The 16,969-nt window shown below is 27.4% G+C and overlaps 1 protein-coding gene across 3 annotated transcripts in view; it reads right to left on the bottom strand.

Moving 5' to 3' along the window:
- Positions 1 to 16,969, bottom strand: part of LOC123299724 (unconventional myosin-XVIIIa) — a 274,559-nt gene that overhangs the window by 25,799 nt on the left and 231,791 nt on the right. For all 3 annotated transcript variants that reach the window (XM_044882037.1, XM_044882038.1, XM_044882039.1), the window contains 2 exons: positions 4,483 to 4,631; positions 230 to 353 (listed from right to left, as the gene is read on the bottom strand). In XM_044882037.1, coding sequence (XP_044737972.1) covers positions 230 to 353; positions 4,483 to 4,631 — 273 coding nt within the window. The remainder of the gene's footprint in view (positions 1 to 229; positions 354 to 4,482; positions 4,632 to 16,969) is intronic.

The following is a 16,969-nucleotide window of genomic DNA, read 5'->3' as shown; positions in this document are numbered from 1 at the left end:
AAGAATAATTTAATGTAGCTAAAGAATAAAACGGTTTTTGCGATTACAATGAACCCGTCTTCGATTCCTGGCAGATGTACATAATTTTTCCTATCAATTAAAATTATATTTAACTCATAATATACAGATTTTTAATAGTCTAAATTTTGAGTTTTATGGTAATAAATTACAATTTTTATTAATAAATTAGCTACCTTAATAAATCAAAATATACAATAAATGTACTCACCGTTTTCTTTTTGAGTTCCTCTTCTGTACGATGAACATTTAACAGTGGCGTAACTCGAACAAGAAGTCTCCACCATGGCCAGTCTCGTACCGCCATAAAGGCCTTCACGTTCCGTTGAATACATCTGTAAATAAAATATAAATAAGTTATTGATATTATTTTAATAAATAATACATCAGTGTGGTATCGAATTACAATAATATTTCTTTTATTGATAAATGCAATGCTTATATATATAATTGTTGTTTGTTCAACTCACGCTTACGCTATACTTACCTTGTTTCTAATGCTGCCAGAGTACGAATTAGAAGTGACAATTGAATTACAATATTTAAATAAGTAAAATATGAATACAGCAATTAAAATTAAATAATAGGAGCAGAAGGGAATGCAATTATTTATTTTCACGTAACAAACAAAGATACCTGAAGGGTCTGTATGGAAAATTCTTAGCATGCTTTAACTAGATTTCCCGTCCCGCAAAAACTAGATTTCTGTGTAACTAAAAATATTTTCAAATTTTACGAGTTAATTCCTGCAGTGAAATACAGTAGAGTCTCGATAATTGTGACTCCATAGAACCATGGGTATTCCGATTACTCAGAATGTAAAGAAAAATTCATTAAAAATAAAATAAAGCATGGCAAAAACACGAATGGAATGTATGTATTTAAGCGAGTTTGTACGCACAGAATTAAACACATGTTTTTGAGACGTTATTGTGTTCTTAGAATCATAAAAATGAATCAAATTTATAGATGTATATACAAACAAAAAATATCATTTTTGAATGATTGGTAGAGTAGAGAACGTTCAGTTATCGAGTGTTTACCGATTTACCAAATATTGAGACTCTACTGTATTGATTAAAAATAACTAAAAATAATCTGAAACTGAAGAAAAATATTGAAATAAAGTTCGAAAATTTGATATATGCGTTACAAGGAGGATTCGATACTGTTTTTAGAAGTTAGGCTATGATTGTTTAAAATATCGAGCGATCTCACTGACGATGACTACATTGTAGCCGAAATTCCTATTTTAAACACAAGCAAGGTCCGGTATGAATTTGAAATTTGATTTCAAACACCCAAAGTTTTTATTAATTATCTCTGATAATAATTTAATATTATTCTGTCATTTCAGAGCCAGAATTTTGTCTGGGACTAGAACTTTATTTAGGAAAATATATAACATAAATTTCGTATACCCTAAGAAATAAAAAATATCAAAGTAAAATTAGTTCAATCCGACTTTGACAGCCTGGTTCATAGATACAAGTTCAACCTGATTCAAATTTAATAAGGAAAAACTAATTTCAGAGGTTGGTGAACTTTTGTAATTTGTAAATTGGACTTCATTCAGAATTTTTTAAATTATGAACTATGATGGTGATTGAACTTAGATTTTCACAGGCATAATGTTCTAAGAAGCTTTAAGAGAGATAGAGGGTGGAGGGGGGTTCAAATAGAAGGAAAACTATACCATCTTCTGCTCTCTTAAGATTGAAATAGTGAAAATAGTGAACTACAAAATAGTGATTTGTGATACTTTTCACTGTTTCGTTTTTAGAGAGAAGTGTGTCTATTTGGCGTAATATTTGCCTTCAGAGAAAAATCACTGGAATGTTTATTTTAATTGGAATAACTTATCTAACAAGGTGAGTGAAATTTTATAACACACGGACTATTTTTAGAACTTTATAGGCTTAACATTTAAAACAGAGAAAGTTATAATATTCAGTTTGATTAATAACCAACCTTGAATTTCATTTGAAAAATCAGGTTAAAGTTAAAAGAAGCCATTATTTAAAAAATAATAAAAAAAATCATTATTATTACGCCTTGAACTTAAATTACATCTTTGTAAACAATAATATTATTATTATTTAATTAAATTACAGCTCAGCTCCATGTAATAACTATTTATTTGTAATTATTAGAATATTAAATTAAACGTATTATTAAGTAGGTTTCCAATCGTTCGTGTCAGTTATAGATAGTTATAGTTACATGGTTGATGTGATGGTCAATATTGATACAAATCTGTAATACTTTGTATTTACATGGTGTATTCTTTTATTCTAGCGAAACGGAAAATTCTTTTAAAAACTCTGATTATGTCACAAAGCCTTTCCATTCTCATTTCATAAGTAAATCCATAAAAATCAAAGATAATTTTTTCATTAGAAGTTCCATTCAGATATCCATAAATAAGGTCATATTTCCCCTAATTAAATGCTTCTTATTATTATGTTTTTGACAAAATCGGAGTCGATGTTGTCAAACTTTGGTGGTGCCTCCTCAAAAACTGCTAAAATATATGATTTTGCGATTAAAAAAAGGGAAGAGGTCAGGCTAGTAAGTTGACACTTCCTAAAGACATTTTTTTGACACTAACTCTATCTTTAATCTACCTACAGACTTTCCACACTTGAGCTCATTTCCAAGGAGGTGCAAAAATTTAAAAACAGCAAAAATCCATGATTTTTCTTGCTAAAAATTTAAAAAGTGATAATGGAAAGTTCAGCTCATCCAAAAGTTTTTTTCCTGGGAATCAATCATCTCTTGATAAATGCAGATACCACTCAACGCATTTATACCATGAATAAAAGTAATATATATCAAGGTATACTAAGTTTTAGTCTCTATAGATTTTAATGCTTAAAAATATTGATGCTACGAACAAAATTTTGATATAGGTATTCATAACTTAATTAGTTTATTTCGGGTAATCTGTCTGTCTGTGAAAACGATAACTCAAAAACGAAAAAAGATTTCAAACTGAAATTTTTATAACGTGTTCAGGACAAAAAAGGGGGCCGAGCTTGTAAATGAGCAACAAAGGTCAATTGGGTTGTAAGCCGTTAGAGATAGAACAAAAGTTTACAGTATAAAAAATGTTCCTCATAAAATTAACAACTTTTGTTTGAAACATTTTTTAGTAAACATCAATGTTTACAGTGTAGTCGCAAATTGTAGGTGTGATATTTATGTTTGTGTAATGGAGCAGTGTAATCAACACTGTCTATACATGGTATTTAAACAATTAACTCAGTCAATTATTAGTTTTTGCTTGTTTAATGTTAAATTTTACATTACCATAAAAGTTATTTCGTACTTTTTAGTAAACATGTTAATAATATGCGTTTTTTTGTTTTTCTGAAGTATATTTTTATTTTGTATTTAGCCTCCAATAAATTGCGAACACAATACATGTTACATTTAACTTGATTCAATAATCACGATTCTAATCGTTTATCTCTTGCAGAATCTAACAGTTTAATGACAATATAAAAACAAAATCAAAGGAAGTCCTATGATTCTTTTTCATTTTTTATCACATAAATTTTGATTTATAACATAAATTGACATACTTAATAAATAAAATAGAAAAATGCAAATTGTTTTTTAATGAGTTATAAATATTTATAAAAATTAAATGCAATTTAATGAAATCAGTGACTCTTGAAAATTGTTTTATATATTTCATATTTTAAATGCTCCACAATTGAATTCATGCCTATAAATTAACCTAAAAATCTTATTTTACTGCGAAGATTTATTATATTTTATAATAAATAGTATTGATTTGACTAGTTTTACTTAATTATGATCATTTTCCATTCTTCAAAATTATCTGATAATTAAAGATTTTTATAGGTCCGGATTTAGAAATTTGCCGCCCTTGGCTGTTGTGAAATTACCGCGTCAAGCCAGTTGATTTTCGGTGGGCAAATACATTGATAATGACATCACAATCTAAAGACATGTTTATAAAAAAATTTGACATTGTTATCTATTTTCAAATTAAATTTCTGACGACAGATCGTTTTTAACAAAGGACTAAATTAGTTCAATTGCTTATAGTGCTAGATTTAAAAAATTTTGACACAAAAATATATTACTCTTATGTAGTTACTTCTTCTAGATTTCGCTAGCTCAACACCAACTAGTACGAGTGGGTGTGCGCGTACACCTTTGATATGTACCTCAATTGCATGAACCAAAAAGGTTAAGAAACTATGTCATGAATTCAGTGTCGTCCTGCTAAATGTCCTAATTGCACATTTCTGAAACTTCCTGCCTACCCCTTATTTGTTGAATTCTTATGTTTTGGAAAACTTTCATGGATACCAAAATAGAATTGAACCGTATAATTATAAATTATCTTAAAATAAAAAATAGCCTCAGTAGCCCCGAATGACGGTACTTTAATAGTTTAAATTGAAATTAACAATTTTTTACACTTACCGTACAGCTGTCTCTTGTAATCGTCGTTTTTGTAGTCGTTTTCTCGCTAAATATCCACGGCAATGTGCTTGTAAATGAATAACACGTCCAGTTAGTAATGAATCCCGTTGAGCTTCTAAATGTGCAAGTGTTCCTGGCCTGAAGAATATCTAAAAATAAACAAGACACCATATTAATAATGTTTATTTACAATAAAAATTATATTTAATTACTTAAGTAATGGAATTATATAATTTTATTCAAAACTTCCGTTATTACTAGTTAGTTATATTAGCTAAAAAAAACTAGTAATTCCACATTTCACATAATGCAGAAGTTCAAAATAATATTATTTAGATGTATATAAAGAAAGTAATCATGTAATTTATTTTTAATTCATAATTAATTTAAGGTTATTCAACCAATAATTATTTTTGCCACAAGAAGAGGCGAGACGATCAAAGTTTTTTATCTCGTTTTATCTCGACGCTTAATGCGTTTATTCTTGCCAAATTATTGAGTTTAGATGTATGGATATCAATACACGGTAAACTTTTCTCGAATTTTATGCATTAACTTGAATGTATTTTCTTTGGCAATCTAGGATGGCTAGAATGTCTGTGGGATTGACTGGATACTAGCGAAGTAGGTAAAATAGGGAAATTTTAGATTGTTTCATACCTAATGCGAGAAATGGAGGCGGTAAATTAATACTAGTGACGAGCAAGAGAAGTATTATAACCATATTTTTTATAAATTTGTTTGCCTTACACATTTACTTGTGTTTTGGTCTTCATGTATGCAGTGCTTTATTTGTCTTTATTCTTTATAATCTTTGTCGGTCAAACTGCACAGACGTAACGACCAGAAAGTTTCATCGTAACGTAGGTATGAGCCGACATTATTCTTAGTATTATATACATTTGCAACGTAAAGACTAAATATTTAAAGAATACCAAAGTAGATAGCTTTAAGATAACGATACTCAAATATTTTCTAATTTTGATCTAGGTCAGAAATCGTAAGAGGCAGTTTTAAGTTTACGATGTATCGAAAATATGTCAAAGTAAAAAAACAAGGCCATGTATTTGTAATTTATTTCAGCACAATTTAAGGACGTTGCTAACCTACTTTTTCTTACAGGTAAATTTAATACTTAAGTAGAAAATAAAAGCTTACTTTGGAAAGCTTGATCGATAAGGAAATGTTCATCTATTCTCAATTGGTAGCAGAAAGGTTAAAAATGGGTAAGTATTATGGTTAAAAATTAAAACAGTAGTAATATGAGAAAAAATCTCCTAAAAATAGATCCTTATTTTTGTTAAAAAGGAGAAAATAATGAAAAAGTTTGCTAAAAAGTTATCTTTTTAGTGTTAATAATAACACACATTAATTAATTCAATTAAAATTTATAAACTTGCATAAAAATATTTGTACAAATATTTAGAGCATTTTCAAAAATAATAAATTAATCGAAAATCAAGTTAATGTTATTACCACCGACAGCAATATATTTTCAAATATATGGTATTTAAATAAAAATTTGTTTTTTTATTTTTTATTAAAATATAAGCTTGTTGTTAGCTGTAGAATAATTTTGCAGATTATTATAAATACCATGGTAAAAAATTCTAACCGTAAAAATAATACCGATTTTCAATGCATTTTTAGTGCGTCAAATAAATAATTTTTAAAACAAATTGCTTTTAAATGTATATTAGAACTGTTAACAAAATTAATAATAATGTCATAATAAACACGAATAACTAACTATAAATAATTTAAAACTACATTAAAAAGGTAAAGTATAACGCAAACCTAACCTTTTTTTAACTAACGGTATATTTTTGTTTAAAAATACTATTTATTGATATTAATTAAGTAATAGTTAATATATTATAAATATTTATTCTATTTAAAATAAATTATTATTAATTTATTAATTTTCTTTTATTCATATAATGATTGAGTGTTCGGAAAATCAATATAAAATATCCAAAAAGAAAAATGTGTTAGATTTTCAAGAATGATTTGAATTGTTCGAAAAGAATCCAGAGTGTTTCAGAGTATTAAAAAATGTTATGGAATGTTCTACATTCATTGCTAGACTTATATAGTTTTTTAGATCTTTTTTAGATCAAATCATTTTGCGAATTTATGAGCTTGACCTGAATGTATGAATGTAATTTTCTAATTCAATTTTCATTCTCTTTCGGATGTCAGAAATGTCTGGGTATTTTGTACTGTTAAGTATATCAAAAATCGTTGAATGGTGGAGGCTACGTGAAGACATATGTTTGTTTGTTTAATGGTGGAGGCTACGGGAAGACATATGTTTAATATGATCGGTGGGTGGCTTTTAGTCTAAGATTTTAAATTTTATTTTTTTTTCAAAACTAAGAAAACTCGTTTTATTAACATAATAATTTAAAATTCAATCTTTTAATCCACAAGATGATAAAGCATTTCTTTTTTTTAGTTTTTTAAAACTTTGTTTTATTCAAACTGTTTCATTTTTAAATATTATGTTTAATCATCTATTTCGTTCAAACAATAGCCGATTTAATCGTGGAAACAATTACATATTTCAACCATAGAAGAACATGTAATTCGATTTTTTATGCGTTCAATACTTTTGCTTGAATAAAGATTTATTTTTCGTGATATCATGTTAACAATATATATGTTTTCATTGAAGAAAACATCAAAAGTTATTCTAAAATGTTTAAAATGATGAAAAATACCATTTGCAGGAATTCTAAATGACTTTTATTGAGGACAATTCAATTACATAAATATTGTAATTAATAAAACTAATAATATTAATTTCTTTTCTGCAATCAAAGATAATTATTTATTATCGTTATTATTTATTTATTAATAATTATGGACAGAAAAGTAAATTTTTACTTTCTTTATAAGAAATCAAACTCTTTACTGGGAACTAGGTAGTTATTTAGTATTCAATTATAAATTTGCTATTATATTTGCATATAAAATAAGTTTTGCAAATTTTAATTATGTTTGTAAAAATTAAAATTAATAAATAGTTTGAGATGATGTATAAAATATTTAAAAAAAATTAGTGTCTGTTTACCAATGAAAAACAGACAAAAAGGACTTTATTAACTTTGAATTTATCAATTTTATTTGATAGGTACACTGAAAAAAAATTCTTAATATCAATATGAGGTTATCTATGAATGTGATAAAACTGCCGTACGGGGTTGAGACGTGAAGTTGACACAAACGCATGAGTTGTTTCCATAAAAGTAATATACTGACTAACAAATTTCAAATATTGTTGTTTTGAAATGCAACATAGTTTGAAATAACCTTTTTTTTATTGGTTTTAGCACTTATACTCATAAATATTATAACAAAATAGTGATGTGATTGACATAACCACATGAGTAGGTTTATTAATTTTATTTAAAAGAAAATTATATTTCTTTGGGTCAAACTTGAACCTGCGACCTATGGATTACTATTGATATTAGTGTCTTAAGTCCACTGCTGTACCAACCACCGATGGTTATTATACATGTATAAAAAAATACTCTCTGTAAATTAGTAACAACAATCTTCATGTAGTTGAGACAACCACATATAGCCTAGACATGTCAGGTATGTGCTCGTAGTAACCAAATCCCTTTTATTCATTTTATTTTAATTCACCTATTCTCTTTATTTGCATGCATATATATTCCAACTAAGTACAAATTTATTTTTCATCAATAAAATCCATGACTTTAAAATCAATCTCTTCATAGAAATAATGATTGTGTTTATTTAACTTCAGTGATTTTGTATCAATGAATTCATATTTTAAATTCAATCCCATTGTATTGTAAATATAAATATTTAACTGTACTTGTTCCAATCATTAGGAAATTGTTTGAAAGTATTTTTACTACATTTTATATGAAACGGCCAACTTCGGGATGAGGTTGTCATTATTTTAATTTTTTTCAGTGTAGTACACGTTTTATTTAAATTTAGTTGAGCTATAGTAATTTATAAAGTACATGAAATGTTGTAATTTATGAAAACAAAAATATATTAAAAAAAACACGGATGTTGTGAATTATAGGCGGGTCTTTAACAAAATTGATTAGTACCATTAAACTTAACTCAATAATTATTATTCTAATTTAATTATTATGGAGTAGTAGCAACCAAAATAGGATATATACGTTTAAAATGTAATCAATCTACTATAATTTTAATTAATTATAAATCTTAATTACATAGAAGATTTATTTATATGTACAAATTATTTAAGTTGAAATAATATTTTTTTTTACACATTTCCTTAATTGGAAATGTCGTTAAATACATGATTTCTAGAAAGTATAAGTTTAAGTATAAGTGAGATTAATTATATTTACCCTGCATAATGTTTGTAATTGATTGTTCTTGAAACTAAGGTAGAAAATGAGTATGTTTTCGACCCGATATTTTTGTAAATTTTAGTTGCAAAATAAGTTTATTATCCGGAGCAATTGTAGTCGGTATCTTAAATATAGACGGAACGGAACTAAGCGTTTAATCTAAAAATTAACCAGATTTTCATTTTTTTTAAAGTTAATGGAAGATCTAGTGCGAATCTATTACCTAATCAAAAAATACTTGCATATACAGTAGGTACATATTGGCCCAACCAAAAAATTTCTGGTCCTGTCTGGTGCAAAAATGTCTGGTGCAATTGAATGACCTTTCATTTAAATTGTGTTTATAGAACTGAGCATTAAAATAATTATAGATATATGAAATGTCAAAATTATTTAAAACATCAGAAAACCACGTACTATATCTTTGTGTGGTCATTTAATTTTGAATATAATCAAATTTCCAGGTGTGTCGAATTACTATTTACGTGTGTATGGACGTCTGTAATCACGTGACCGAAGTAAATTGTTAACATTGTAGAATATACGCAATAAGATAAACAAAATTGTTTTTATTTTACTCGTAGATCCTAAGAAATGCAAAAACCTTGAACTCGCCAATGAAGAGTTTATGTAGATTATTCATTTTTTGAAAATAATATTTTAGTTGCTTGCACAGGCGTATCTGAACTCTGGTCTATCAAAAGATGAGTGGAATATTTTTGCAAAGAAAACATTTTCGTAGTTTTTATTCAACATTTTGATTACCTGGCTAAGAAACATTCAATCAAATGTGTTAAATGACTCCTTCCTTAGGGAAGTAATTTAATCTCTCAAAATGTAATCTCCATTTTGCAGAAAGAACCATATGCTTTTATTTAGAATTTATGCGAAAGAGAAACCTTCATATTATGTGAAGGAATAAGTGGCGCTGTCAAAGACTGTATCGATTCTGCGTGAACCAGTATCACGCCTTAAACCCCTTCATTTAAGCAATGATTTTACCGCGAGACAAGTGTATTCCCAAGGCTATTTGGTTAGAAGTGGACCCCCCAACCCACTCTTATGACAAGCAATTCAAAGAAATTATTTTGCAAAAATAAAATATTGATTCATGTGAATTAAATTTTGCATTGAATTCTGGTATTATTAACATAATTTAAAAGTAATTAACTTACTTAATTTTATTATTCCAAATTCCATTACATTATGAAAAAAATAAATTATAAATTAGATTATTGAAACGGATATGTTATCCTAATAATTTCCTGTATTTTTTTTTCTTTTTTGCATTGGATATTATTCATTCATTGTAAACTACTTAATTATGTGTAACTAGTTTTGAACTTTAAATGAATAATAATTGAAAAATGTTGCATTTTAATGAAATGTAATGTCAAATTTACAGTATTGTATACTTTCAATCGTAAAAATTGATCCTATATGACTTTAAAAAACAGTTTGAATCGATTTTGATTTTTTTGATTTTGTTTGAAAGGTAATGAAAACTTTGAATATGATTTTGACCCCTTTCAAAATGTCATATTAACTCGAAATTTGACATACATATCAAGGATCGATGACAATACAATAATTTAATAAGTTTATTTGATTATCGTGATCAGCATTTTCAGGATTAACGATTGCCATATCTGAAAATGTATACATTTATTTGCGCTCCCACCATATTTTATAGTGAATTTTTGATAAATAAATAATAATCTTAAAACTAAAACACACAAAATAAATAATAGTTTAAAAAACTAAAAAACAAGCTTTTGTAACTAGTTGAACTAAAAAGTAGAAAATAATCTACATAGATAAGCAACACAGGACTTTTTGTCTTAAAATTTTGTAAGGGCTGCTTTTGCATTTGGTCTGAAAAATTTAGGGACTCCCCATATAATGTGCACTTTATTTTAAAAGTTTAGACTTTATTTAATGAATTTTTCGTTTATTATTTACCTGATGAGAAAAATGTAAAAGCAAATGTCGAATAAAATGCAAATAAAATAGTTGATGTCTTTGCAGTATAGGTACATTTAAAAATCTAATTTAAAAGACTGAGATGACTTTCGTTTAATTTTTTAATAACAATTTTTATATCAGTTGAAATAATTATTAAAGAGAAAATTTTTATTATTACAATATAACAACAAAAACTACTTAATGATCTTTAACAAAAGAATCGACAGACTGAAAATAACTAGACACCACAGGCACGATTTTATTTTATTCAATAAAACAATTTTAATTTTACTTTCTCATTTTAACTTAATTTGGAGATTTTTAAACAAAAATCATGAAATTTTTATTATTCGACGATTGTGTAAAGTACAAAATTATAAAATGGAAGTATCTTTTTTAATTGACCGTAAAACTAACGCTGCTTGTGTGGAAATTTGATACTTCTTTGTAAATTGAAAGCCTTCAATTTCAAGACACGAAATTTTAATACCAACTCTCAATGAATTGATGAATATTGATGAGTGAAGAATATTGTGCCTAGTTTATCCTAGGGAGTGAAAAAATACGTAAATTTTTATTGAGATTTGTCAACTATTTTAATATTTATTTTAAATTGTGTGGTTTTAATTTCTATTAATTTTGATGACTAAAAGAATTAAAAAAAGCAGTTTTCAGGAAATATGATTCATTTACTTTTGTATATGATTGAAAATATTATATTATTATTAAACATTAAAGAGAATAGTAATATTAATATAACGCTTAATTCTAAAGCCATATTCACACTATCATTTCAATTACTTTGTATTCTATGCAATTATTTGTATACCGTTCCCAATATACTAAAAATCTGCGGAAGTCTTCCAATTGTTATCAATTATTACTCCACGCAGAAAAATGGAAAAAAAGAAAAAAGTAGCTTGATTTCCCAAACAGTTTTTGAAAGAGTTCGGACAAATCGAACAGCCTGAATCATATGGAAGAATGTGGAAGCACTACGAAAAGAGAGTTTTTGCGTTTTAAAAGGTGGTAAAATATTTATTCCGTATAAAATAATCTGTATGTTTTCACAAATTCATTCACGAATTCGGAGTCACTCTTTATGTCAAGAGCATGTAATGCCATTTTTGAGTTAACGTCTTAACGTGAAGATAGATACTGACTCTTAAAAATGGATTAATTTGTCGTTTTATGAATACTTGTATACATTTTTTGGTGATCAACATTTCTGATTCTAATGAGTACAAAGTTTGGACTACATATTTCTGTATTATTAGGCTACTATTAAGCAATACAAAAAATTCCATGATAATAAATATCTCGATTATGTCTCCAACTTTTGTCAAGAGGAAGCACTTTTTGGTAGTCATCAACAATTTTTGGCAGGCTTTCTGAAAATAATGTCTGTTGGTGTAGGCGCAGGGAAACATAGCAAAATGAAATTAATATTTTGCTTTGCAGGATAGTAAATATAGTTTTTAAAACAGCTGAAACATATTTTATTTGGGTAGTTGGATGGAAGTACAGTTTTGTTTTCACCAGCAACAAAGTTTAAAATAAAAATTAAAAATATACTTGCTTCTGTATATGTAATTCATGTCAAAAATGTTATCGTTGAAAACAATAGAATTGTTTTTAAAAAATATTAATTATAATCATAAAATAATATTCAAAATATGTTTTATAATATATAAATATTATTATTATTTATAAAACGTGTTGAAAAGTTCATTTTAAAATTTATTCAATGTCTATAACACCAAACGATATATTTATACGTATGAGTATTTATTGCATACCAAAGTTTATTGTACGCGGCTGCCTACTTTCTATAAAGGTACCTAATAAATTTCCTCATTCAATTCTGATTCAAAAAATACAATTTTTTTTGTGAAATGACTTTTGGTGTTGAAGTTGTTGTTGTAATTCAAGTAGTCCATTAGCGCAGGAATTTATTCAAATCTTGACAATATTTTAAGGTTAGATATTTCACTTTCTACAGAGTTTCATACAATAATGTACAAGTTCTTCTTAAATATTTTGTTAATTTTCCTTAAGGAGTCTGTCAATTTAAAACTTAAATTAAAAAGGTGCAAGCATTCAGAGTCATTCATTTTTTGCTGGGAGAATGATACCTGGAAAGAAAGAAACAAGTCCAGCAAGTAGTTTACATAGTGCCTTTAATAATCGGGGCCCACTATTGGGAAGATTTGAGCCGTTCTAAATTTTAATGGGCCCCGACTATTCAAGTGAATATGAAAACTACTGGGCTTGTTTCTTTCTTTTAAGAATTAATTTAACGCAGTCGGATTTTTTATTTTTTATTTTATTTTAGACTTTTTAGTGTCCCAGCACTTTTAGTGTCCCAACGATTGAAATTCGAGAAATTATGGTCTTATACGAGTTTCTTTCTATCAATGTTCGAGTATTTTGTGCCAAGCCAAACAGAGATTTATGGGGGTCAAAAACCTCAAATCTGAGTGGAGGAATACTTTGAGTTATGAAGTAGTCTTATGCACTGACATGAAAAACAGGTCATAATTTGGCCAAATAGTACATGTTTTTACCGCCCAACGTGTACTGTTTGGTTATTGTACAATACTATGTGTACATACATTTCTCCGTTTTGAATTGAAATAGAGGTTAATTTTTCAACTATTGCCAAAAATTCAAAATTTTGAATCAACTTTTCCTATTTTAGAGCTATATACACATTCCTTGGGAGATTAAAAGCCAATTGTAATTATGGTTAAATGGTTCAAAAATATTATTTTCGAAATTCCTTTTTTGACATATTTGTAAATATGTAAATGTGTCATAAAAGGAAACAAATCAAAATTGAAGTAACAAAAAACTGAAAAATATAGTAACACTATCCTAAAGATCAACACGTTCCAAAATAAGACTCAATAAAGCAGTCTACCAAAGAAGACCAATAAATCTTATTGGACTTAAATGTTCTAAGAAGAAACTTGGTTATAAAAATAAAAATTCGTTTACCTTCGCCTTTATTTCATCAATTTTGTTCGGCTTTAAGCTAACTTTAACATTATCCGTAACGTCTTTTTTCACATCAACAACAATACTAGTTTTTTCATTATCACTGATTCTGGATACGTCAAGATCATTACACTCTATCAACGATTCATCACTAGCACTACTAGTTTTACGTTTAGGTACCGGAATTTCCACTTCTTCATCCTCACAATCTAGTTCATTTTCATTCGAAATATTTCCCGAATCTTCGGAACAACGATCATCGTCAGTTTGATTATAATGATTTTTCACAAATTCGACAAAATTCTTATCCGTATTCTCTTCAGTTTTACTTTCGAGAGCTGTCAAAATAATTCCATCATCACGGACATCAGGTTTTTGAATTGATTCAGAAGATAATTGTGTTAAATTATCGAGAGTGATAACATTTGCTGATGTGTTTATTAACTGTTTATCACTTAATTGAGAACAATCGTTAAATTTGATTATCTCATAATTTTCTTTGCCTTTCTTTAATAGAAAATCAACTTTATTTTGTGTATCGATAATTTTCTTTGCTATTTTCTTTGATTCTTCTTGTTTCTTTATCATGTACGCACTTTTCAATCCAAATATATTATTTTTCTTTTTATCATTTTCCTCAAACTTTTGCACGGAATTCATCACAACACTACTATTTTTACGTTTTGTAACGGCTTCTTTAATTTTAATCGCTGGTTCAGTTTTTTTACTCACACCAGTTAAGGATTGTTTCTTTAATAATGCAAAACTTGTTACATTTTTTGTATCTTGAATATTATTCGCCGGCCTCTTATTATTGTTATTATTATCAATATTTTTTTGTTTTGTATAAGTTAATCGCCGTTGTAAAGCACTATTTACACCATTCAATTGTTCAACCTTTTTGAGTATCCGATTACCCGTTGTTATACATTTATCCAAAGTTTGTGTTTCGAGCGTGGTTTGATGTAAATCATTTGCAACAGAACGAATTTTACGTAGATTGTCGTTAATACCATGATTAACTTTTGAAACAGTGTCTCGTAATTGTTCTAAATTTACAGATGATTTATTAGTTGAGGCACATCCTAATTTTGGACGATCTACTAAATGATTTAGACCGATAGGAGTGCTTGGACTAAATGTCTTATTTAGAGGTGACGATTTTATTGGTATTCTACTAGGAGTTAATCGTTTTGAAGATACATCAAATGAACTTTTTGCTCGAGTCATGGTCGATGAATTTATTGGAGGAACCTTTGTGGAAGTTGTACTTTTGGTTTGATTTTGATTATCAAACATTTTTCGTACTTCTGCTACTTTATTATTCTTTTTTGTTTCAGATGTCGGTGATGATTTAGCTGCTGACGATGATTTCATTTCAGTTGTTTTAGTTGATAATGGTAATTTAGCTGGTGGCGATGGTTTTATGTTAGATGTTTGAGATGATTTTGTATCGGTTTTTATTGATTTCTCAGTTTTAACGAAAATACTTAAATCAATCATACTTTTTGTTTTAATTAAATCAATATCATTTTGTAAACTCTTACAATTCCGTTCTAAGTCTTGGGTTAATACTTCAGGAGGTGAATTTTGGGATGGATTTGGATCCGATACAGTCTTTTTTAATATACATTTCGATTCAATAATACTACATGACTTAGTTTTTTGTAATTTAGGGCGTGATGAATTCTTATTCGTAGTTTTTTGTTCCTTATATTCATCTAATATTTTATCAAAATTATCAATCACAATTTTTAATTTATTATCGTTAACTGTTGCTTTTGTACGAATTGTATCGTAATTCGTAGATCCAGGCACTTCGACAACAGTGACGTTTGTTTTTGTATCGGCTAAATTTTCATCTAAACTATCGTAACCACTATCGATTTTCATTTGAACATTTTCATAGACATGTTGATCATGATCGGGATGAGTTTGATGTAGAATTACATCCGGTTTTGGTGATTTAGTTATTGGAACGTTTTCGTAAATATTTCGTGATGTTTTTCGTGGCGTTACTTCGGGTGTGTTCGGTTTTGTTGTAGTCAGCCATGATTTTTTTAGTTTTTGTAATTTTGTTGTATCTTTATTTAATGTATATTTTGCAGATGGCATTTTTTAAATTTGTTTGATATCCTAGATTTTATATGGATAAATGAGTGATTTAGTACAGTAAAAATAATCTTTTTAGAGGTAAAATCAGTTATTGAAGTTATCCACTAGTACCGTATAATAAAATATTACAAAGTGAATTATTCAAAATTATTTAAAGTCGCACGGTTTTTTTAAAGCAAAAAAATTATCTGGATGGCAGGTACTCTCTTAGTCGTAGGGCGTAAAAATAGAAATGTAAGTTTCCAGAATTATTATTTAAGTAATTAATCGATTTCCGACTGGATACGTAACTTTTATTCATATTTATTAACTAAAAATAATGCAACTTATATTGTCTAAATAATAAATACAAATTCTCTCTTATAATTATGAATTTATATCAAAATATAAACGAAAGCTAATTTTGAGTTTGTGTTAACAAAATTTGTTTAAATATCTTAAATATCCAATTTTAAATAGTAAATTACACAAAAATTACGTGTCTGCTCTTAAACAAAAAAATTTTGATTGATTCACTTTTTATTAACAACATAGTAAAAATGTATATGTTTCTTTACAGTCTGATAGCGGCTGTATAGGAAAATCTTTTCATACCACTAAAGGAATGTATCTTTTAGGTTTGTAGCAAAATACTCGAGAAGTGAGTGTCCAATTGATTCTTTGCCAAAAACATTTTTTAATTATTTGTTAATTTTGGGTTTTAATATTTATAAAAAATACTTTTATCTAATTTTTTTATTAGCCCAAATAAAAGCACCTTTCATAGTAAAACAATAAGCAGAAACAGTTGCTTATTTCAATTTAAAAGACACAATAATCTTATATTTCTAAGAAATATGGGGATTTGGGAAAAAATAGACTCGGAAAAAAAATTCCTGTAATAGTCCCATTTTTTACGCAAGGGCTAAAAACTTCAGAACCCAATTAACTCCTCTATAGTCAACAAACTCAACTCAACCAACTCCTAATTACAACAATGCTCCGGGTCTATAAAATTTTCGATCTAATTTTTCCCGGTTTATTTTTCGTTTTTT

The sequence above is a fragment of the Chrysoperla carnea genome, chromosome 5 (assembly GCF_905475395.1).
Source record: "Chrysoperla carnea chromosome 5, inChrCarn1.1, whole genome shotgun sequence".
In the NCBI taxonomy this organism is placed as follows: Eukaryota; Metazoa; Arthropoda; class Insecta; order Neuroptera; family Chrysopidae; genus Chrysoperla; species Chrysoperla carnea.
The sequence above is the reverse complement of the archived record's forward strand: the minus strand, read 5'-3'. Positions and strand labels throughout refer to the sequence as shown.